The sequence below is a fragment of the Haemaphysalis longicornis genome, unplaced genomic scaffold, assembly GCF_048455015.1.
Source record: "Haemaphysalis longicornis isolate Haplotype H1 unplaced genomic scaffold, Haemaphysalis longicornis Haplotype H1 scaffold_4, whole genome shotgun sequence".
NCBI classification, from domain to species: domain Eukaryota; kingdom Metazoa; phylum Arthropoda; class Arachnida; order Ixodida; family Ixodidae; genus Haemaphysalis; species Haemaphysalis longicornis.
The window spans coordinates 68370133-68392444 of NW_027526361.1; the positions used below are offsets into that span (position 1 = coordinate 68370133).

Below are 22312 nucleotides of genomic sequence, written 5' to 3' on the forward strand. Positions count from 1 at the left end.
TGTACCTAATGCTAACAATTCAGGAAAACCCCAAGTGAAAAAACAGAATTTAGCCCATGCACCCAATGCCGCCACCAATGTGCGAACTGAAACATAAAAGCAATGCAAAGCTGAATTTGGGAAAAACTGTCAAAGCTTCTGTAAAACTGTCGTAGTAGGCTCGGAGCTTGGGTACACAAAGAGCATCACCTTAGGGGAGTGTACTTGGTACCTCTAGCCTATTGTTGCCGGCAATGTGATGTCATACAGTGTGGCCCGCATTCTCAGTGCAGTGAGAAAGCCAATTTTTTAAATGTTTCGTACGCTGAGGAAGGCGTTACACTGATTTATTCTTCGCTCAGTCATAAGAACCGAACGAAAATTTCTGCATTCCACTATCACGCGTAAAAAACCACACAACAAAAGGACAAGGATAAATAAAAGCTACTTACCAAACACGGACCACGACTTGTGAATGGGAAAGTGAATGGTGGCCAGCTTATGTATCAAGAAGCACAGGGCCTCCTTGATTTGATCCGCGCCCAAGCTGCTGAGCACCTTTTCCTCTTCATATTTCGATGGCAGCTCTGTAAGCACTTTCACCGTGTGGACACCTGCAGAAGATTGCAGCAGAGAAAAGATGCCAACCAGTGTGATTAAAAAAAAGAAAACAATAGGCAATGCCACGGCACGAATGCTGAAGTTGATAAAAAAAAGCAATTACTATGCTCCCTAATGCAAAATTGGTGCGCAGCATGGCACATACCTGCTGCACCTCGGGAAGTGATTGCAGGATCAGCGAACGTACGGTGGCGCGCGCTACTGTGCTGTTATCTCGCTACTGCGCTGTTATCGCGCGCGCTACTGTGCTGTTAGCTACACAAGGAGTAGTAGTGTCTGCCTAAGGTGTGAGGGGGAGGCAGTGCGAAAGATGGCGCCATAGGAGCGCGTGCCGCCCTCCCCTTCACTATTTCGCCAGACACACCGACGAGCGTCTCGTCCGAGCTCAGCTTACTGCCCGCCTCCACACACTTTCGCCACAATTGCCTCCACCATTTTCTCCCTGCCTTGGCTCGCTTGGTTACGGCGCCATCGCCGCCGCCAAACCCCAGCAACACCGCCAGAATGCTTGCGCACTAAAAAGCTGTACAAAACAGGCTTTAAACACACAAACGGCCCTTGAAATGATGCCACTCTCATGTAATGCGTCTGCAAAACACCCAGTCTTTTCATAGCTAATGTGGCCACAGTCCAAGCTGCAAAGCCACAGGATGACTTGACAGGGCTTGCGGTATGGCCAAGCTGCTAATTAGTTAACTGGGTAAAGAATGCAAACTAGGCAGCAACACTTGCCCTTTACGTTTGCACTCATTGCTTAGCTAGTGGTTAAGATTAGCACACACCCCCCCAAGTATTTTTACAGTGATACCGTAAGTGCTACCTTAACAGGAACCTTCCGTATCCCTCAGGGAACGACTGGCCACTTGCCTCTTGCAACAGTCTTTTCCAATACGCAGAGAAGGCTTACCAAACACAGCACATCCAAGTCGCTCTAGCAGCTTTGCCGGTCATCTACTGGGCAAGTCAACAGGCTCCTCGCACTGCCGCGCTTGTCACGCGTCATGCCGAGGTAGAACGGTAGAACTGGTAGAACTTAAAAGCAGCAGAAGCTGTCGCGCACGCGGAATCGTCGACGCCAGCGTGAAAAAGTCGCCCCCGCAACGCCGACACGCACGAATCGTGTGCAAGAACGCGTGAAAAAACGTGTCAAGAAGCGTTTTATTCGTCTCTAATAAACAAAATGAGTATTAGTGAATCCCTTCATTCAATGCGCGGTGCTGACGTAGCCCAAATCGTATCCCATTGTTCAGTACACTTCCGAACGCGATGATGGAAGGTTAGTCGCTCAAAAGTAAATCGCGCGCGGCCGGTTCCGTCAGCCGCCATGTTGTTTGTTTTGGTATCGCGCAGCAGTGGCCGCTGCCGGTTGCTTCGATAGTTGCCATCTCGCAGCGAATGTGCTCTTCCCGCTCAACCCAGAGCGCATGGTTATTCCGGGTGCTTATACAAAAGCTTTTCTTTTTTAACATCTACCGCACATACCGCGAGCGCACGGCTCTTGTGGGAGCATCGATCACTGATGGAAGAGCCGCCGTATGGGTCGACGGAAGAGCTTCTCTTTGTGATACACTTTCCTAGGCGGTGCTCACATTTTTTTTTTGTGAGATGCAATTTTGGGGGGTCGACCTACATTCGAGTAGACTTACAATCGTGTAAATACGGCAAGCCTAGCAGGAGCATCTAAACCTTTTCTTTCTTCACTCCACTGCGCGTTGCAGCTCGGACTGTACCCAAGAGGTAGGGGCTCACCCAAGGCTTCGTAGATGGTCTGCCCGCTCCTCTGGCCCAGCTCGGCAAGAGAGTGCACCACTTCGCCGATGGACCGCAGTGCCCCCAGCCGGCCTTCTACGTCTCGAGTGCCGAGTGCCGCCAAGAGCTTGGGCACACAGGTCTCCCTCACAAAGCCCGGGTCGTACGGGGTCAGCTTGAACAGCGCTTGCGAGCAGAGCAGCCGGATGCTCGGGTCCCAGTGGCCCGACTTCTCCACCAGGTGCAGGATCAGAACCTGGGTGTACTCGCTAAACTTGGCCACCTGCAGGCTGTGTTGCGTGGCGGCAGAGTCAGAACCACACCGTCGTGATCAGTGCGAGCATGCGTGGAACTGAGTACAGTGTTTGCCAAATGTTTCTAGACCATGCCAAAAGCTCATTAGGCCACGAAGAAGTCAAAATACACACCTGCCTATTGTGTGAGACTCAAACGTTTTAATGCCAGAAAGCTGGCGAAAGCCCCTTTCTTTCTCACTGTCTTCCAGTAATTTGGCCACACCTGAACATTAAAGGGAAGCTGCAGAAGCTTTAGAACTAAAAGAAAGTTGACCAGTAGCAAGTACACATTGAATGGTCCCTGTGAACAAAATACTATACCTGCAGTACCTGCAGTGGAAGCAACACAATATCTGCAGTGGAAGCGGCACAATATGCGCGGCCGGCTGCAGCAACATGGCAGCGGCTTCAGTCGCGAAGTGGTGCTGGGTGCTCGAGCGACCACTCCTAAACACTCTTTAAAATATCTCTCAAAGCACACACAAAGTTTCTCGTGCAGTAAATGAGCCAATAATGTAGGCGAAAACGGTGCTATAAAACATCATCCGCGCCACTAGTGAAAGTGCCCATGAAATATCTGCCGGGGTGCTAAGCCTAAACATCTCTGGCAGAACGAGCCGGCTGTCTCGAGCAGAGCTCTTCGATGCAAGCAGTTGCGAAACTCCGCCTCGAAAAACGGCCCGCACCTGGATCCCCCCCTGCTTTTGGATCGTGCGTACCGTGGCGCCACTGCGGCCGCCGCATGCACTATTAAAAAAACACACTAATTATTTAAACTGACAATTTAACGTTAAATTTTAGAGTGCATAATTCTTTATTTTTGTGCTTTCGTAAGTTATTAATTGCTATCTTAACTCTGGTTTTTAGGCTGCGATTGTTTCTGCGTCTGTGGGCACTCCGGCACAACATAGGTCCGAACTGAAGTACTAAATTTGCAGTTATCGTTTGGCCTACAGCTCATTGTATGCCAAAACTAATCGAGTAGCCGATCAAGCGGCTCGAAATTATCAATTTCAGCTTGCATTAAGCCGTCGAAGCGACTTATCTATTTTTTTGCCGCCAGAAGACCGAAGAAGATGCGCAGCAGACGACAGTGTGCAAGTGGCGGTTCCCCCCATGGTCACATTTCCTTTTACTACTTTTGCTTCGTATGTATATAAAACACTTGCATAGTTGAGCACATTGGGCTCCTTTGGCATAACAAATTTACGTAAGCAGCTGCTTTTTGCTGGTACATCGTTTATGAAAGGGCACTGAATCTTAGGCATATGAACAGCTGAGGCACAACTCAACGTTAACCTGAGCAACAGAAACGCCCTGTGCTGGTTGCCAGCTTAGACATGGTCTAACGAAACCTTCCAGCCAACGACACTAAGTCACTGCTTTGTAAATCACTGGTTGTGTAAAGCAAATTCAAGCTCCGAGATACCTACTTGTGCCCACAGGCCGGGAAGTTAGCAAATAAAATTTCAGTCAGGTGCAAACACTGAACTGCAGGGTAAATCGCGGAAAAGATGAGCGTTGCTACTGCGCGATCGCTCCCAATGCTTCTGACAGCCAGCAAGGCTGAAGGGTGTTCTTCTTTAACGTCACGGCTGGCACAACTAATCAGAGGGGTCAAAGAGGAAGCGCGCACCTCTTTCAAATGGGCGTGCGCATTTTGCAAGATAAATATAATGGTTGGACTGAATTTCAATGTGATATTCGGGGTTAGAGACTCAGCGTGCAAGAACCTATATAAACCCACCACTAACTAAATTCTTTTGCAAAGTGCTTCAGCATACCTTTCACCTTTTGCTCTGAACCCTTCATGGGCCAGAAACGTTTGGCGTGTCCCGGAAAACCTTCATGACTGTAGCACAGCAGAAAGGTTTGTATTAATTTAGACCGGGCCGAATTCTTTGACCTGCCGAAGAAACTGTTGTGCACCGAAACATCTCTTATGATGCCTCCATTGCATCAGTGCCCCACCCATTACAGGATGAACCCGCATCTTGCACATGGCAGCAGCTGACACTCGCAAAGTTCTTGGTCCCTTTGCTACTGCGGCAGATTGGAATGCTGAAACACAAACCCAAGCAAAGCAATATGGCTCCTCAAGTATAACGATGCTTGTCTCAAAGAAGTACATGCCGAAATAAGGTAGAACCACAAATGGCTCATCAAATCCGTTATGGTTCCTCGGGTTGTTTCTTAAAACTGACTTTTCACATGAAGGATTTGTTTTTTTGACTACAGTGCTCGCACGTCAACATGTATGCAATTGTCGCTTGTCCCAACATAGGCAGCCCCCGTGCACATGTAACAAAACAATGCGAGTTCACAAGCACTGTCAGCATTGATGTAACAAAACACTGCTAGGTTTGTAAGCGTTGTCAGCACTTTGAAGTGCTAGCACAAGCTTTGACAGTGCAGCAATCTGTCTGCCGCCCCTACCTGAGGCTGAGATAGCAGTGCTGCACGTTGGCAAGGGAGAAGTAGTTGACTATGGTGACAGTTTCGATGCCATGTGGGAACGTGCCCAGCCTGCCAACACACTCCTGGAATGCGGCAGCGGCCGCCCGACGGCACACCACTTCCCTGGAGGAGGAAGAAGAGGAGGAGGAAAAGGAGTTTCTTCCACCTTTTTTCGAAATAAAACCCAATCTAGACTATTACGTAGCTTTCTCTAAACATTTTCTGCCAAACATTAAAATTATTCAACCATCTTCTTAGGAAATTAAATGAGTGCAGTCAAAGCTCGTTGTAATAAATCTAACATAGCAAATTGTGAGATTTAATGTACAAAATTAATTTTATGGTTCGTCCCGCTGAACTGCTGTGGCAGTTGTGCTGTTTATAACGAAACCAAAAGCACACGATTTGAAGTAGCACCAGTTAAAAGGAAGGTATTTTGCTTACCCCATGGCTGAAAAAATTAGCAGTGGCTCAGCTCGGCTATGCCAGGATATATGTAGCGTGAGTTAAGGTTCATCTGGTTATTCTTAGGTTTCCTGGTTGTGTAGGATTAGCTGATTATCATGCTTACTGCTGCTAAAACGATTTCCAATCCAATCCAGTCCAGTCCAGTCACTGCTCCTCGCGCATGAGCAGCACGGCTCTCCAGGAGCCACGCGAAACGGCTGTCAAGCTGCTCCGGCGCAGTGACAGACTTGGCTATTGCGCAATGGAGCCGACAGCTGGGCATCTGCCACATCTGCCACGTCTGCCAGTGCATCTGCCATGGCTATGACGTCACTCCTCTGGAATGCGCAGACTGGCGAATGTGGAGACCCTATTCTCTACACACCCGTACTACAATTGGATTGGATTTCCAAGACAGTCCATTATAATTTAAACTAATCCAATCCAAATTCAATCCAAATCCAATCTAATGCTCTTCGCACTTGCGCAGTACAGCCCTTCACGGCCCACGCGAAACTGCTCAACCTCAGCCAGTGTAGCTTCCATACTAACTTCCAAAATAGCATCCATACTAGTGAACATATTACTCCTGCATGGTACCTAGTCCTATTAGACTGAAAGGTTGCATTAGGCAGCCGATTGTCAGAATAATATGCGTGATATTCTACGTTTTTGCACCACGGGAGTAAAAGTTATGTGTAGAGGTGCGTGTTGTAAGTCAAAAGCATGGTACACATATTTCTAGTGTTGCACTGTAGTGCAGGTTTTAAAAAAGCTACATTTGATGCCACTGCATATTGGGCTTGTTAAGAGCCTGTTGCACCCTAAACATATTGCCCTTTACATATCAAGTAATTTAGGTTCCAACTTTTATAATGAAGATTGGGTATAACGAATTGTTTTGCTATTAATGAAATTTTGTTATTAGCAACGTTTAACTGTATTCATTGAAACCGTTGTCACTCAGTAGTGACAGGCAGTGGTATTTCACCCCGTTAGCACTACCTTGACCTCTGTGCAGAAGCTGGGGTTGAAAATGCCGCAGCTACACTTCTGGCAGCAGAATAGTTTTGACCACCCACGATCATTTGCAGATTAATCAAGCAAGCTCAGACGTGGTAATTTGGAAACACGAGTCCACAAATACGTGAGGCTGCTTCAACCCTGATTAGCATTTCCATTCCATTTGCCACAAAGGAACGTCCGATATTAGACGGCAAGTACTATATGGTCGCGGCCACCTTGGCCCAATGCACAGTGTCATCTCTTATCCGTCAACGAACAAATTTACGGCAACTGGCTTATGAATCAGCACAGCAAAAGTTCAGCGGCATAGCTTCACATACACTTCACCCCCTGACAGCTGATACCGACTCTTAGTATGAAGGTTAAGCAAATGGAAACCGCACTCTGAGTGGCCATATTGTAGACCGCAACTTGTAGCAGTTTAGTATCAACAGTCAAAGAGTGAAATAGAGATGAGCAGAATATCAGAAATCGGTCCGAATAATGTTGATCGTTAAACAAGTTTCTTCTTGTGCGCTACGAGGGGGATAGCAGAAGCATCGCTCTACTCAAACGACATTTTTTTGTCAATGCCACACCGCAAACATAAATGACATTAACTCGTTAGGCTTAACCATAGAGTTCCGTATTAATATATACTAAGGTCCCTGAAATTACTTAGGGACCTTAATATATACTAGAGGGAAATCTGTCGCTGCAGTTGCGGGCCGCCGTGGGCTGTGCCATTGCTGCTAGTGACGTTTTTCCTCGCCTGCTTGGCTTAGCTAGCCATACGGCTTCTTTTTTGTCTAGAAACCAAAATCAACAAAAAAAAGTAACATTTTTTTATGCTAATCGTACATTAAGCTTCTAAAGAACTACTGACATTTTGGAGGTTCAATTTTATAATAACAAAACAAATTTCATGAACCATCTATGGTAATATTTGTTGCTTTTTTGCAGCCATAGCCAACGTTTCAGCCTGTTCATGAGCCATGCCAGGGACAAGTGGAACGTACCTGCCGGGTACATGACGGAACGCTCGCTGAAGCGCGGCTCCCCTAGGCAGTGGCGCCAGATTTCCCTCTAGTATGTATTAGTATGAAACTGTATGGGCTTAACCAAGCTTGTTCGGCCTGCAAGGAGTGGGAAGCGCGGCTCCTCACCGGTCAAAAAGGGCGACGCTGACCAACGAGCCGGCGATGGCATTGACGAACGGGGCCACGTGGCAGGGGTCGTAGGTCCGACTCAGGGTCCAGCAGACGTAACAGGCTCCGTCCCGAACGATGCACCCGACACACTGCCTGCCCAACTGCATGTCAAACCTCAGGCACGGCAGCACCGTCGCCACCACTTTGGGAAGCTGCTCGGGCAGAAGGGTGCCACGGCGACCTTTGGATGGACGTCAAGGGCAGAGAGGAGAGGGAAAAGGCGGAACGTTGGCCAAGCTTTAGCAGCATTCGACGCCACAGTGACACCACTGTTCTTGCACAGCCTACAGCGAAACACTACACATTTCTTGACAGTTTGTGTAACATCCCAACCGTTGCAGCTACCTATCCTGGTCAGAACACACACGCACGACTGAAGTCCCCCCAAAAAGCTAGGTTACCCAGATAAGGCATTACCAGCCCCCCTGAAAATAGCTAAACTGCAAACGCTATGACTAATTCACCCAATACTAGAGTATGCAGCCACAGTGTGCGCCCCCAACAAACACTGTGATGTCGACCGAATGGAAGCTGCATGAAGGAAGCGGTCAGCGTTACTTATCGCCGGCTTTGCAACACTCTCTTGCTCTCTTTCGCAGCATATGCCTCGAACCTTATCTCACTGCCTTCCCAGCACATAACGATCCTTAAAAAATAAATCTGCGCTCTTTATGTGTTGTGAATGAAAAAGCGATAACTAAAACCTTGTTATAATGTAATGGGATATAACAAAATAATGAATATAACAAAGTTAATGAAATTCCCCTTGGAATCTCCTTAGAGAACCATGCATTTGAAACTTAGTTGTAACGAAGTCAAATTGACCTGTCAATGAACTAACAAACTATATTAGTCTCCGAAAATTAATGGATGATGATGAATAAACTTTATTTGAGTCAAGGTGCTGATGTTAGGGCACCTGCCCGTTGGGAGGCTTCCTTAGTCTGGGATGCCTTGGGCAGCCTTGGCTCGGGATGCCTTGGCCCAAAAATTAAAAAAAGAGAACGCTACTACGGTACATGAAGTATTCCGCGAAGTTCGACACTGTTTCGGCCCAGCTGTTTTAAAACCCCCGCATCGGCGTCACGACCATGCGCAGCCACGCCCCACGCAGCCGAGTAAGCCTGCCTCCTCACTCAGCCACTGTGGCAAAGTGAAAAAGATGGCTCGCTCAACACCGATGCCGCCGCAGTCACTGTGGAGGAGCTGCCTGACGATGCTATTGTCGCAGATGTCACCGAATAAACCGACGGAAGCGACAACGAAGGCGCGGTGTCAACCATGCACACGTGTTGGACGTGCCGTCTTCGCAGGCACTCGATGCAGTTGACCTTCTACGTCCTTTCTTCGGCGCCTATGGCAGTGGCGAAAACAGCATCAATGTGATGGCCACCGTGAAAAGGAAGTCTTTCTCTTGGGATGTCGCAAACAAAAGAGCATCACGGACTTTTTCCTAGCTAATTATGCCTAGTGGAAAATAACATAGACAGTGTGCGCACTGAGCGAGCAAAATATTTGTCTTCTATTCAATTTCCCAACCACCACATATATATACTAGTGCGCTTATCAGCCAACAAGCCTCGTTTGAACCAACTAGGCTGTAGTCAATAGCACAACAACACAAATAAAACCCCGCCGAAGTTTAACAGTGTCATAAAACGATAAAGTATCACAATACAAGTACGCTGATAAAAACCTTTACAGATAGAAAGTTGCCAGATGCACGGAGGGGCACGGAGAAAATGCATGCGCGAAAGACACCTGGCAACTTTCTATCAATAAATGTTTTTATCAGAGTTGGTACATAGCGACTAGTTGGGACATAAGCGACTAGTTACCCCATCACATCGCTATCACGCAAGGCAGATTAGATGCATTAATCTAATTAAAGTAGCACTGATTCAGTTGATGCAAAAAGTTCCAGAAAAACAAACAAGCACAACGGCAGGAGATAAGGCAAGACCAAATGGCTGTGCACGCAAATTTCAAGCTGTATGTTGAGATAACACAAAACGAAACAAGACCGAGCAAGCTGTTGCGGCTACAATTCCCATCAAAGCTGCTTCAAGCAGCGGATAAAAGCCAACAATGGTTACATACCGAGTTCTGCGAGGGCAAGGCAACCCCCATGCAGCAATTCTTGGTCATCCCGATTTTCCAGTGATGCAAACACTGACGACACAATCTCCGATGCCAGGTCTTTTGGAAGCCTGCTGGCGACGCGACCTATGCCCTTTGCAGCTGAATATCTGCAAACAAACACTTCAGTCACAAGCCGTAAACACCACACTTGCCTCTCTATTCCAATCTGAGAAGTTTTCTTAGTTGTGAAAAAACTTGTTAGTTTCCCCCTACTACCGTATTTTCCGGTGTATAATTCGCGTTTTTTTTCCGAAATTTTTGTTGGTGCGTCTTATCTACTGGTGCGACTTATGTATCGAATAAATTTGGTACATGGCGGCTGTGAGTCGCCCGCGCTCGAAAAGGTACCTTTGTGCTGCGTGAGGCTAGCGCGTGTTGAGACACAACTCTATGGTCTAAAGGAATGAATTATTTGTTGGCGAGTTGGAGGAAGAAGGCTTCAATGGTTTTGCCTAACACCATGTGTAGGTACGTGCCTTTTGTGTGTATCATTAAACCATTTTTGAGAAGTTAGTTCTGTCTAGACTTTGGATGGTAGATGAACGTGTCTAGCACTGCTTACCAGGGGATGCGTTCAGAGGCGGCGGCCGCCACAACCATGTACTTTCGCCGCACTTTCTGACAGACTGGTTTTCCGAGTTTACCTGAGTGGGTGCGTTTTGTATGCCAGTGCGTCTTATAAACCGGTGCGACTTTTATGTTTTTTTTTTTTTGGAAAAACTGCCGTTTTGAAGGGGGTGTGACTTATACAAAAGTGCGGCTTATAGACCAGAAAATACGGTAATTCGTTTTTCTGCAATGAACTCGTAAACTCATGGTTGGCTAGTATCGCGTGTTCAGCTTAGACAGTGAGCCTGAGCCCCCCTCTCGCATTTAATACAAGAACAGCCCAAAAGGTCACGGCTTGATGTGATGGAGTTATACCTGGGCTATCTCAGCATCAGCAGCAGCCTGTCTATGCGTGCATCAAAACAAAGGCCTCTGCTGTAGACTTCTAAGAGCTCCTATGAAGTGTCACCGGAGCCCAATCCACGCCCCCAAATTTCGTTAATTCGTCCCTGCATAGAGTTCTTTGTTGTTTGCGACTTTGTCCCTCAGTTGTCACTCTGTTACTGAGGTTCACTTCTCCACCCTCCACATCCCATGTCCCCAGGCCAAGTGCCCTCCTCCTCATTTAAAGGGGCCATCCAGACAAAATACAAGTTTGTTTTATTTGAAAGCACGTCCCCGCGGGGATTCGAACTTGCGACTTGCAAAACAGTTGCGATGACAGACCTAGCGCCCTAAACCACTCGGCCACGGGGGCGGGCCCTGCAGGCGTTGGTAATATAAGGTATATATTGTATAACCAGTTTACACTTTTATTTAGTTTTGGCATTTTAAGCGGCTTAGGTGCCTATTTGTTGTTTTGCGCTCGTGCAGCAAGCATCCCCCAAGTTTCCACAATATATCACGTCTAGCAATCGCATTTCTTAGACAGAAAAGCGTTCGCAGATGCGTAGTCGTGCTGCTGACCGCTGTGCTTGTTCGCCCAGCGCAAAAAAAGTGCTTCCCGCACCCTAGTTTCACGCTGTGCGGTAAAAATATCAGTTGATTTTATTTCCTTAGTACCTATATTGACTTCGCTGACTCTTCTCCCGCCTTCAAGAGGCCTTATATTTTCCTGCTGGTGTACCAGTCAGCGAAGCGTCGCATGTGCGCTTGTGTGAAGCGACCTTGACTTGGAGCTGATACAGTGTGCAAACTAACGAAGTAAAGAAAGGCACATTCTTCCATTCACAAACACGTCCTGGCTTCGTTTCAACTGAGCGAATGAATTGCGACGACCCGTCGGTAGCTGGCGGACGAAACGCTAGGCCGACTGACTCTGTCTGAAGGTCGGGGAGCCGTGCAGTAGCGCAGCCAATTGCGAGCTCGGCTCCTCCCGACGTCACACGAAAACGCCACAGAAAATGGGCGAGCGTAAAGAGAGGAGGACAGCATTTTCGAATTAATTTTTCTACTAAATAAAATCGCGTAAACGCGCCCAGAGTGGTCGAAACATGGCCTGGGGACTCCGGACTACAATTTGCGCTAGTAATCCCGCAATGTTTACATATCACTTCAGTGTCCCTTTAAGCTAGGATGTGTTGTACACTGGTTTGTTCCCTAACCTGTAACCTGCCTATCCCTAAAAGTGACTATCATCATCATCATCCTTTCCGTAGCTCTTTGAGCTAGCCCTAGCTTCCTTTTTCTTAACTCAGCTTTCAGTTATCTCGGTGATAATTTGGTGATCACAGTTTTCAGTTCTCAAGTAGATTAAAAAAACGGAAAGTATTCGGCATGAAACTACAAAGTTCTGTTGCGAGGCTCCATAGCAAGCACTCATTGCCTGACTTGTGGGGACCTCCTCGGCCGAAATGCCCTGTTTGGTCAGTGGTCACACCTTGACTAGTGGTGTGGTCATGTCCTTGCTAGCTCCGTGGCTAGCAGGGACATGACCACCATGTGACTTGCCACCATGTGACTTGCAGACAAGAATGCCAAAGGACGCACTCTCATTGGTCTCTTCTCAACAACCTGTCTCACGGAAGAATCCTTTATTCTGACTTTGCTTAGAAATTTGGTCATTGTTGGCCATCTGGGGGCACCTTGTCCTTGCAGCCATGACGATAGACAACAGACTGAGCCCCCCCCATCTTTATGAGAGAGTGGAATGCCCTCCCTCTGTCATAAGCGACAGTTGCCTCATGGTAAACTAACAGCAGTCATCCAGCAATAAAGCCATACCTTTGTTACCAAAGTGGGGAGTACGTCTGCTGTGTGCGAGTCTACTGACACCGCTGCGTGTTAGTAGGCTTGGTACTTCTTACTTTAGTGTAAAACCTTAAAACCCATAATCCAGCCTACAGACTGAGGGCACTTTTTTTTTCCTTTTAAAGTTCTAAAGGCCCCCTCGTCCAATGCTATGAAGCGCACACGGTCCCACACAACACATTTCGAGTAAGCCTACTCCTGCAAAAATGTTGTCAATGTGATCCCTCCCTGGCGCTTGATAGACAGTACGGCAGCAACGTTTCTTGCACACACAGTGAAGTTCCGCTATACATAATAGCGCCAGCCAGGTGCTCTTCCATAGCCAAAGCCCCCTCCATTGCATAGAGCATCGTGCCGCAGTGGTACAGCGTCAGCATCGCATTTGACTTTCAAAACCTTTTGCTGGCATGTCTAACAAACTGTACCACCTCTGGATGTCTTCTACCAGCGTTGGTGGCAAAGTGCCTTCCACAGGAGTACACACATTTTCGCTTGTGCCCCCAGATCACGTTATGTTTATGTTCTTCCTTATGCTGCCAGTGCCTGCCCACGTCAGGAGCGTTATTACAGAGCGTTATTACTAACCACGAGTGAAGCTACCCTTTCTAGCAAATTTCACAAGCAATTCATGCCTCCCCTACTTTGTGGTCCCACTGTCAGTTTTTCAATCCACACACACCTTGCCCTCAATCCCTCCCCTCATATTTGTGGCCTCCTATCTAGGTGTGGTTGAGCACCCAAAAGAGGCTGCATTTTTGCTATCATTTTCACGACGTATCATGAATAACTGAGGTGGAGTTCTTTTCTATTTTTTTCTTAGAACATTGAACAGGGTAACGCAGTAGTATTGGTTGAGCGTTAACTTGGTATTACTGCTGTGTTTAGACCCCACAAGCACATCACTACGACTGAGCTCAGTATGAATCCAGTATGACTGGGCTCAGTATGGGTTCACTACGAATACAGTGAATGAATCACTGGATTCATTCTCAGCTGGCTCATTGTCACCACTACAGCTAGATATTGTAGGCAAAAAAAGCGAAGTCAGGCATTATGCACACTTCATGGAAGATACACGGGAACTTCCTTACAGCATGTCATCAGATCATAACACCCATTCCTCACAAAAAGTTGGGAGGAAGAACTGCAAAGATGCTTCTAAAATAATTGCAACTCAACCTTTCCTTTCGGAAACATGCCACAAAGCAACTGCAATTGCACTTTAACCCTGCAGCAGCATATGCATGAAAAAGCACACTTTGAAACGTAGCGAAACTAGTTTCTCAAAGCTTGTAAGAATAATGCGGGGCAACGTATGCAGCAGAAAAACAACACACACAAATACTAAATGCAGCACATAAGTCTTCACTGAGAATGGAGGCCAGAAGAAGATGGGAGAGATCACAACCTGACTTCGTAGCTATGGGCTGCGAGACCTCCCAAGAGCTTGTCAATGACCTCCTCCACTATTTCGGGAACGTCGAGTGCATCGTTCTCTTGGGCGTCCGGGAAGGCAGCTTCCGAGAGCGCCCCATTTTGCCCCAAGCTCTGAGACAGTTTCTTCACACTTCTCAGGTGCCTCCAAGGCGCAAGGTTCTTGGGCAGGAAGCTCAGGGCTGCCAAAGCAAACGAGAGATGCCGTCACACATTTCCGCAGACAGAATTAAAAACGTCTTTAAATGGGCTGTTCAAATAATGAAATTTTCAGCTCAAATCACACCTAATACAATTACACAAAGAGAGAAGGGGGTCTGAGTATTAAATTGCATATTTTTGTCTCCACATCACTGTACTTTTAAAAACACGCTTCTTGCAGCTGATACTCTTAGGCTGCCGCCCATGTGGTTTGGAAAAAAAGATACTAAAATGCGTATTTGTGTTTCCACATTCACTAATGTCCGCAACTTTGAGAGTGAACTTTATTTTCAAATGCCACATTTTGGGGCCACAGCAAGTTAGCACTCAGTGTAAGCCCAAATATTAGTAACATGCTCGATTATTTGGCCAAAATGGAATATTACAGCATTATAGTGTACGAAACCACATGCTTGAATCAGGAACAAATCAAACACTCACTCACTTCAACTCGCATTAAAAGTTTCAGGTACCAGCCCACCCCTGATCAGAATTGAAATTCTGGATATTAGACACCAAGGCTACATCTGGACTTTTATCTTACGTTGTAAGAGAACACTACAAATAACATTCCACACTGCCCGGGGATTCTAACCAATGCCGGCTTTCTGTGCCAGACCAACTACATAGGAACCGTACTCAAGGCACGAAATTGAACCTTTTCTGCTTGGTGGTTTATGAGGTTAGTTCGGTACAATAAAAAAAACAAAAAGGGTGGCTTGGTCCTAAAAAAATTACGGACACTCAAGCACTTCTTATTATGAACTGAGATTTAATTAGGCTCCAACCAATACAATGCAAAAGGCAAAAAACCCGACGTTTCGAAGCCGGCTCGGCTCCTTCTTCAGGGGTGACAGTGGCCACGCTGCATCTGCGTCTTATAGTCTCACATTTGCTGGCCTCGCACAAAGCCCCTCGCTGCGGCACGTAATCCGTGTGTGTACACCGAGGGGAGAGTGCCAAGCGAGCGATTAACATTCCCAGGTGTGCGTTGAATATGCCACGATTCGAGGAAAAGCCGCTTCCTCCAGTTCGTTTCCCTTTCGAGGATGGCCGTTCCGGAGAAGTCAATTTTGTGGTCGGCCACTTCGCAGTGTTCGGCGACTGCGCTGCGGACTCTATTTTGTTTCCGGACGTCGTTCTCGTGTTGTCTAATCCTCTCCGGCAGGTTTTTGGTCTCACCGATGTACGAGGCGTTGCACCCCGCGCACGGAATGCGGTAGACGACCCCGGGTGCCTTCTCTATTGTCAGCCGGTCTTTGGGGCGGGGGATTAAGCGGCCTATTCGCCGCGAGCTCGACATGTAGGTGGCGACAGCGTCGCGCTGCTAGTGTGGATGCTCCGCTGAGCGGCCCGTAAGAATGCACACTGTGGGCGCGCTTCGTGCCTTTTTCTCGCCGTATGTGCGCACGACAGGTGCAAACAAGAGTGGTATGCTGTAGTTCGGTTACTCAACGTTCAATGTATAGCATGGAAGCGGCAGTCAGTTTTCATTATTACGCCAAAAAACGCGACGACTCATCGGGAATCTCAGAATGGCCGTAATTGTGACAATGAACTTGTACGCTGTGGCTCGTAGCAAGCTCGATCTTTCCAGACTATGGCTTTGAGCCTTCAATAAAAGCATATATAGAAACAAATCAGGAAGCCTCGATCTCTGAAATTCAGTTTCCAGCGGCAATCTCAATCGCTTTCACTGGTAGCATGACGCATTCTTGCATTTGTGGGATGCTCTGAAATGGTAACACTAGTTAACTGCCCCGAAATTTATTCTAAGAGCTTACGATATTTTTTGGGTTCAAAAGGCAACATAAAATTACTGAATTTTGATCAGCGCAGAGATATAAATGTAACCGCTCTAACGGGTCTTTTAAATGAAATTTTAGCGACTCTGAAGGAAGGTTTCATGAATAACGGTTTCGGATCACTTATTTACGGCTTTCGTCGCAAGTGAACTTGCGAATTGAATTGTCAACGCACGCAGTACAAGCAACATCTCATGTTTAGCTAGGTTTTCGCAAAGTGACAAGGCTTCTGGGACTTCACAGTGAGCACAAATTTTCTGTGACGGCTGCTCTGTTGACGATTTGCGTTCCTTTTAAAATCTAACAGGTGCCTGCAACAGCGAGATGTGTTTGCATTCTTGCGTATAAGGTCGCTTACGAACCCTAAAGACGGCACTAAATGAAGTTGCGCTGTTGCAGATGTAGTAAAACATTTCCTTTTTATTTCTCGTTGCAAATCAGCGTAACGCGTTACCGGTAACTACTTTGTTTTGTAAACTGAATATCGCCTTTGTCTTGGCATTTAATTCTTGAGGATTGGTTAAAAAATGAAATTCTGCGCATTTCATTTTTTTTTTTCGGTAAAAAGGGGGGGGGGGGGGGGGGGGGGTCCTGCCAACGTTGCAAGAGCAGCGAGAAGAGAACGCATGTAACGCGCGCGAAAAGCCAAACTATGGTTATCAGTATTATTTACAATCGAAACTACACTAGGCGTCGTGTTCTGTAGCGGTGAAAAAGCAGTACACGTATTTTCCAAAATGATTAACCCCCCTTTGGTCCGAGATTGTCCAGGAATTGTGGGACACCTTTTTCAAAATTGTATTGAAAGCAAGCATTGTGGGAGAAAATTAAAAAAAAAACCAGCGAGTCATGGCACACACACACACACACATGTGGGCAACAACGTGCATTATATATTACGCATTTTCTCTTTCTTTAAACTTAGGTCCACCTTAAGAGGTTAAGACGTGACCAAATTAGGCATTTGGTTATGCGCCCCCCTTCGCCCGATCGTAGACTTCACATCATCCCCGTGCCGAGCCCTTTCAAATTTCCTGCACCGCATCCTCGCCCCCCTCGCCGGGAAGACCGCGACTCATGTAAGCAACTCCAGACACTTCGTGCAACTTGCGTCACAGGTGTGCATTGACGAAGACGAGAGCCTGGTCTCGTTCGACGTCGTGTCATTGTTCGCTAGTGTTCCTGTACCGCTGGCTGTATCCGCGGCCCGAACTGCCCTCGAAAATGACGCAACCCTAAAGGAAAGGACGCCGCTCACTGCCGACGAGATATGCCGCCTACTCGAGTTCTGCTTGGCCAGCACATATTTTTCGCATAATGGGCAAATTTTCAAACAACAAACTGGAACCGCAATGGGGGCCGCCATCTCTGTAACAATGGCGAACTTGACGATGGAACACGTGGAAGGGAAGGCTTTGAGCTCCTTCCGGCCGAAACCAAAACTTTTTCATCGGTATGTAGACGACTGCTTCTGCATAGTGAAGACCTCCGCAGTTGACAGCCTGAAAAAACGCCTAAATTCAGTTCATCCCGCCATCCAGTTCACGGTTGAATGTGAACGAGACGGCTCCATTCCCTTTCTTGACGCCCAAGTGACAAGAGGAGGCAGGGGCCTGGTGTTCTCCGTTCACAGGAAGCCTACGCACACCGGCCGCTACCTTCATTTTAATTCGGCCCACCCCGCTAACCACAAAGCCTCAGTTGTGTCGTCTTTAATTAACAGAGCTGATGCAATTTGCTCGTCCGAATCAGAACGTAAGAAAGAAGTAAGCCTTGTATTTGCGGACCTCAAGAAAAACGGCTACCCGAAAAAGTTCATTCACTCCGTGATCCGCCGCAAAGAGCAGAAGAGGGTGACAAACTCGCCAAGAACTTCAACCGCCGGACCCCTGAAACGCGTGCCGGTGAGCGAGGCCTTGGCCCGCATTTTCAAAGGGGTAGGAGTACAAATAGCCCACAAGCCTGCCGCTTAATCCCCCGCCCCAAAGACCGGCTGACAATAGAGAAGGCACCCGGCGTCGTCTACCGCATTCCGTGTGCGGGGTGCAACGCCTCGTACATTGGTGAGACCAAAAACCTGCCGGAGAGGATTAGACAACACGAGAACGACGTCCGGAAACAAAATAGAGTCCGCAGCGCAGTCGCCGAACACTGCGAAGTGGCCGACCACAAAATTGACTTCTCCGGAACGGCCATCCTCGAAAGGGAAACGAACTGGAGGAAGCGGCTTTTCCTCGAATCGTGGCATATTCAACGCACACCTGGGAATGTTAATCGCTCGCTTGGCACTCTCCCCTCGGTGTACACACACGGATTACGTGCCGCAGCGAGGGGCTTTGTGCGAGGCCAGCAAATGTGAGAAGACGCAGATGCAGCGTGGCCACTGTCACCCCTGAAGAAGAAGCCGAGCCGGCTTCGAAACGTCGGGTTTTTTGCCTTTTGCATTGTATTGGTTGGAGCCTAATTAAATCTCAGTTCAGTAACTTCCCAACCAGACAGAAGTCTGTCGAAATGTTCACTTTCACTTCTTATTATGTAGTGATTGTGAAAACGTCAACGTACAATTGCCAAATTTGTCCTCTCATTATTGTCATCATGCTTCTCCTTTTGAGACTTTTTTTTTTCTCTCTCGTTTACTATGGCCCATGCCCACATTAGCCCCACCAAGCAAAGAGGACATTTAGTGAGTAAGCAATCTGCTACTCCCCTAAATGCTACTTCTGTAATAAGCATGCACAAATTAGTCCTGTAGGCCCCAACACATGCCTGTAATGCACGTTTCCAAGTCGAAGGCCGCAACGAAACTCACTAGATCGCCTATATAATTTTTTTTCTTTTTGTGCCTCTGTTACTTGAATGATTAATATGCTCAAATTGCTCGTGTAAGCTTTAGTACATCTCTAACGCACATTTACTAGTAGAAGCCCACAACACATTTACAAAGTCCAACTTTACACCCCCCCCCCCCCGGGACCCAAACTTATCCAGTTTTCTTTTCAACTCAACTGCTTTTATCAGTTTACAGGAGCTTCTCCGAGAAATCTGGATCCATTCTGAGTATCATTTGACTAGCATTTCTTTTTTTTTCTTTTTTTTAGTAATCGGGCACTTTAAGTGCTGTCGGTATGCCAGAGACGCCGGATTTTCGAGAAACTGGGTTAACTAATGCATTATTACAGCTAGCATTGACCCCCAACAACAGGCTCCTACAATCGTCATAATTAAGACGTCTGTTGTAGTCCTTTGGTGGGCAAAGACGTCTGTTGTAGTCCTTTGGTGGGCACCAATACCTTGTACACACAACCGTTCTCTTGGTTTTCAATGTACATTCATAGCCACCACAGCTCCATTTTTTTCCATCACTGCATTTTCAAGTACTTTTTTTCGTCGGCCTGACTTATAATCCCTTAAAATCTGCTCAGGCCTACGAATACTGCTCTCTAGAGGGGTGGCTCACTCTTGGGGGAAAAAAAAAAAAAAAAAGACACTTTGAACACAAAACTTGACCACGAATTACTCGACTGTGCTCATTCTTTTTCGTTTTACCGATGTGATCGGACAGCCTGCCAAGGGGGCGGCGTATTGCTGGCTGTTTCAAAAACAACAGTGTGTTCACGTTCCATCAGATCTGGAGATAGTATGGGCAATTATCCAACCCTCCCATCGAAAAGTTGCTGTCCGTGTATGCTATCGTCCTCCTGCATCACCCTTGTCCTTCATCGACGAACTACATGACGCTGTTAACTTTATTAGGTCTCGCCACCCGTCAGTTCCTTCGCTTCTAATAGGTGATTTTAACATTCCAAACATTTCCTGGGCAACTGAACCACCTACTATCAGCCCCTTTTCCACATTCGCAAATGATTTCTCAAATCTGTGCTCTATTTTTTCTTGTCACAATTAGTAAAGCAACCTACCAGAACCACTGCGTCGGTAGCTAACACACTAGATCTTGTGCTTACGTCCCACTCCGATTTTGTTTCGAACATTACCCATCTGCCAGGATTAAGCGATTATACTCCGCTATCGTTCAACATCAATGCATCCTCTGTCCCAAGCATGTAAAAACGGTTAATGCAATTCATGAGTACGGGAAAGACGATTCTATCTCCATTAATAATGAACTTTGCACATGTCTTGATAGTTTCCTCTCCACCTTCTATAGTCGTAGTGTTCAAACTAACTGGGTTGTTTTTGCAGATAAGGTGAAACAAATAACAAATAAATACATTCCTGTTCGCACTATCACATCCAACCGCAATGCACCATGGTTCAATCTACAGATTAAGCGTCTCTTAAACAAAAAGCGCCGCATTTACAGGGGCGCGAAAAAATCCTCCAGCATCGCTTGATGGGACAACTACAAAAAAGCCTCACAAGAGTACACCGCCGCGATAAAAAATGTGAAATATTGCTATTTTAACACCACACTACTGACTATGTTATTAACTGATCCTAAGAAATTTTGGCGCGTTATTAACCCCAAAGATAGCGAAATGTGAACCTTGATTGACAGTGCCGGTAACACCATTCCTCCTCATTTGAGTGCAGAAGCCCTAAATGATGCCTTTTCCAGAAATTTTTCGGTAACCACAGATGTGTCTGCTCCCACTACCCCGCATTGTGACTACCTATCCATGCTTCCTATTATTATTGACTACGTTGGTGTAGAAAGTGTAATCAAGTCCTTAAAGGGAAGGTGAAGCGGTTTTAGAATTAAAAGAAAAGTTGACTAGCAGCAAGTACACATTGAATAGTTCATGTGTACGAAATATTTAAAAGTGGCCCGATGCCCCGCCCCCATCTCGCCGCGCGATGCCGGAAGACCGAAGAGCGCGGGCGAAAACCGGCTGAAAAACGTCACACCTGGACTTCCGGCCGCCTCGGCTAGTCGGCCATGCTCTTTTCGCCGTGTTTCCTTGTGAATGATACTTGTTGTTGTTGTGGTTGATAGCACTCATTTGTACAATTTTCGTGTTCAAAAAGTATGCACGAACGCCAAACGAGGCATACGTTATCATGCCGTATTCCTAAGCAGAATAATGCCACTCCGGGATGCTTGATAACATACGGAAGCGACAGCCGAGGCGGCTGTGCTTGATGACAGAGAATATACTACACTACGTTAAATACTTTGTAAACCGCTCCAATGCGTTTTTTTTTTTTTTTTTGATGCGACGGACGTGAATGTTCACATTAGATCCTAGATTTAGGAAGGATGGGGAATACTGCTGTACTTTGGCCGGGGATGTTTAGTTCCATTCCAGAAACCAAGTCACATTTGTTCAGGAAATACTTGTTTCGTTAAACGCGTCGGTTTTCTTTCCCTATGGGCTCAGGACAGTGTTCAAAAAAACAATTTTTTGGCGAAACTATAAAACAAGGGGCCAATCCTGATAGAAGTTCTCTCCCGGCTAAGAGGTAAACAGTATTCCTACAAAGTAAAAGAACCAGGACAACCAGATTACTTATTTTGCAAGTATACATGTATACATAGGGTGATGTTTGTCTGGAATTAAAAAAAAAAACACCACTCCGAACCACCACCGTGCCATAATTTGTGTTGACTGCGAGGGCCTAATTTTTTGCCCAAGATTCTGTGTGGCTGCATATTATAACCTGGCAAGCACTTGTTGTCACTGAACCTCAAGTGTGCTCCAGTGATAGTCGGTGATATATATAATGATGATACTAAACAAATTAGGAGCGAAGAGTAAATATACGGCCTCTGTCCGACTAGCGCGGTAAATGCTTAAATCTAGAAATGCTGAAACAGGCCAATGATTCATTATCACAAACGTTTGGTGATTGTTACCTAAAGTAACGTAACTACAACGTAACTGCCTTGTCCGACTGGTCTGTTAATTATAACGAGGTGGCCGTAATATTGAAGCAGAATGCGCAACGCACAAGCGAAAATCAAGCCCTACTAATGCTGAGCAGGCACTAGTATGCTGCAGTGTTTTCAGAATAAATGCATGTGAAGCAGTAAGACGCCACTCATCGAAGTGCAGCTAGCAATCGCGGAGGCGCCGTAGCGCCGCTGCCGAAATGGCGCGCGCGTGTGGGTCTGTGTACGGAGATGAGTAACGGGGCTGGGGTGGGCGACAACGAACAAAGGAAATGCGGAAGCAGAGTCTGCTTGTTGGTTTATGCGTGTACCGGC

The 22312-nt window shown here is 46.8% G+C and overlaps 1 protein-coding gene across 1 annotated transcript in view; it reads right to left on the bottom strand.

Annotated features, from left to right (window-relative positions):
- Positions 1 to 22312, bottom strand: part of Tbcd (tubulin folding cofactor D) — a 72499-nt gene that overhangs the window by 31375 nt on the left and 18812 nt on the right. Inside the window, exons 5-10 of the mRNA XM_077707021.1 lie at positions 14115 to 14322; positions 9866 to 10014; positions 7721 to 7946; positions 5082 to 5225; positions 2350 to 2639; positions 432 to 593 (exon numbers count right to left, since the gene is read on the bottom strand). Of these exons, the coding sequence (XP_077563147.1) occupies positions 432 to 593; positions 2350 to 2639; positions 5082 to 5225; positions 7721 to 7946; positions 9866 to 10014; positions 14115 to 14322 (1179 nt within the window). The remainder of the gene's footprint in view (positions 1 to 431; positions 594 to 2349; positions 2640 to 5081; positions 5226 to 7720; positions 7947 to 9865; positions 10015 to 14114; positions 14323 to 22312) is intronic.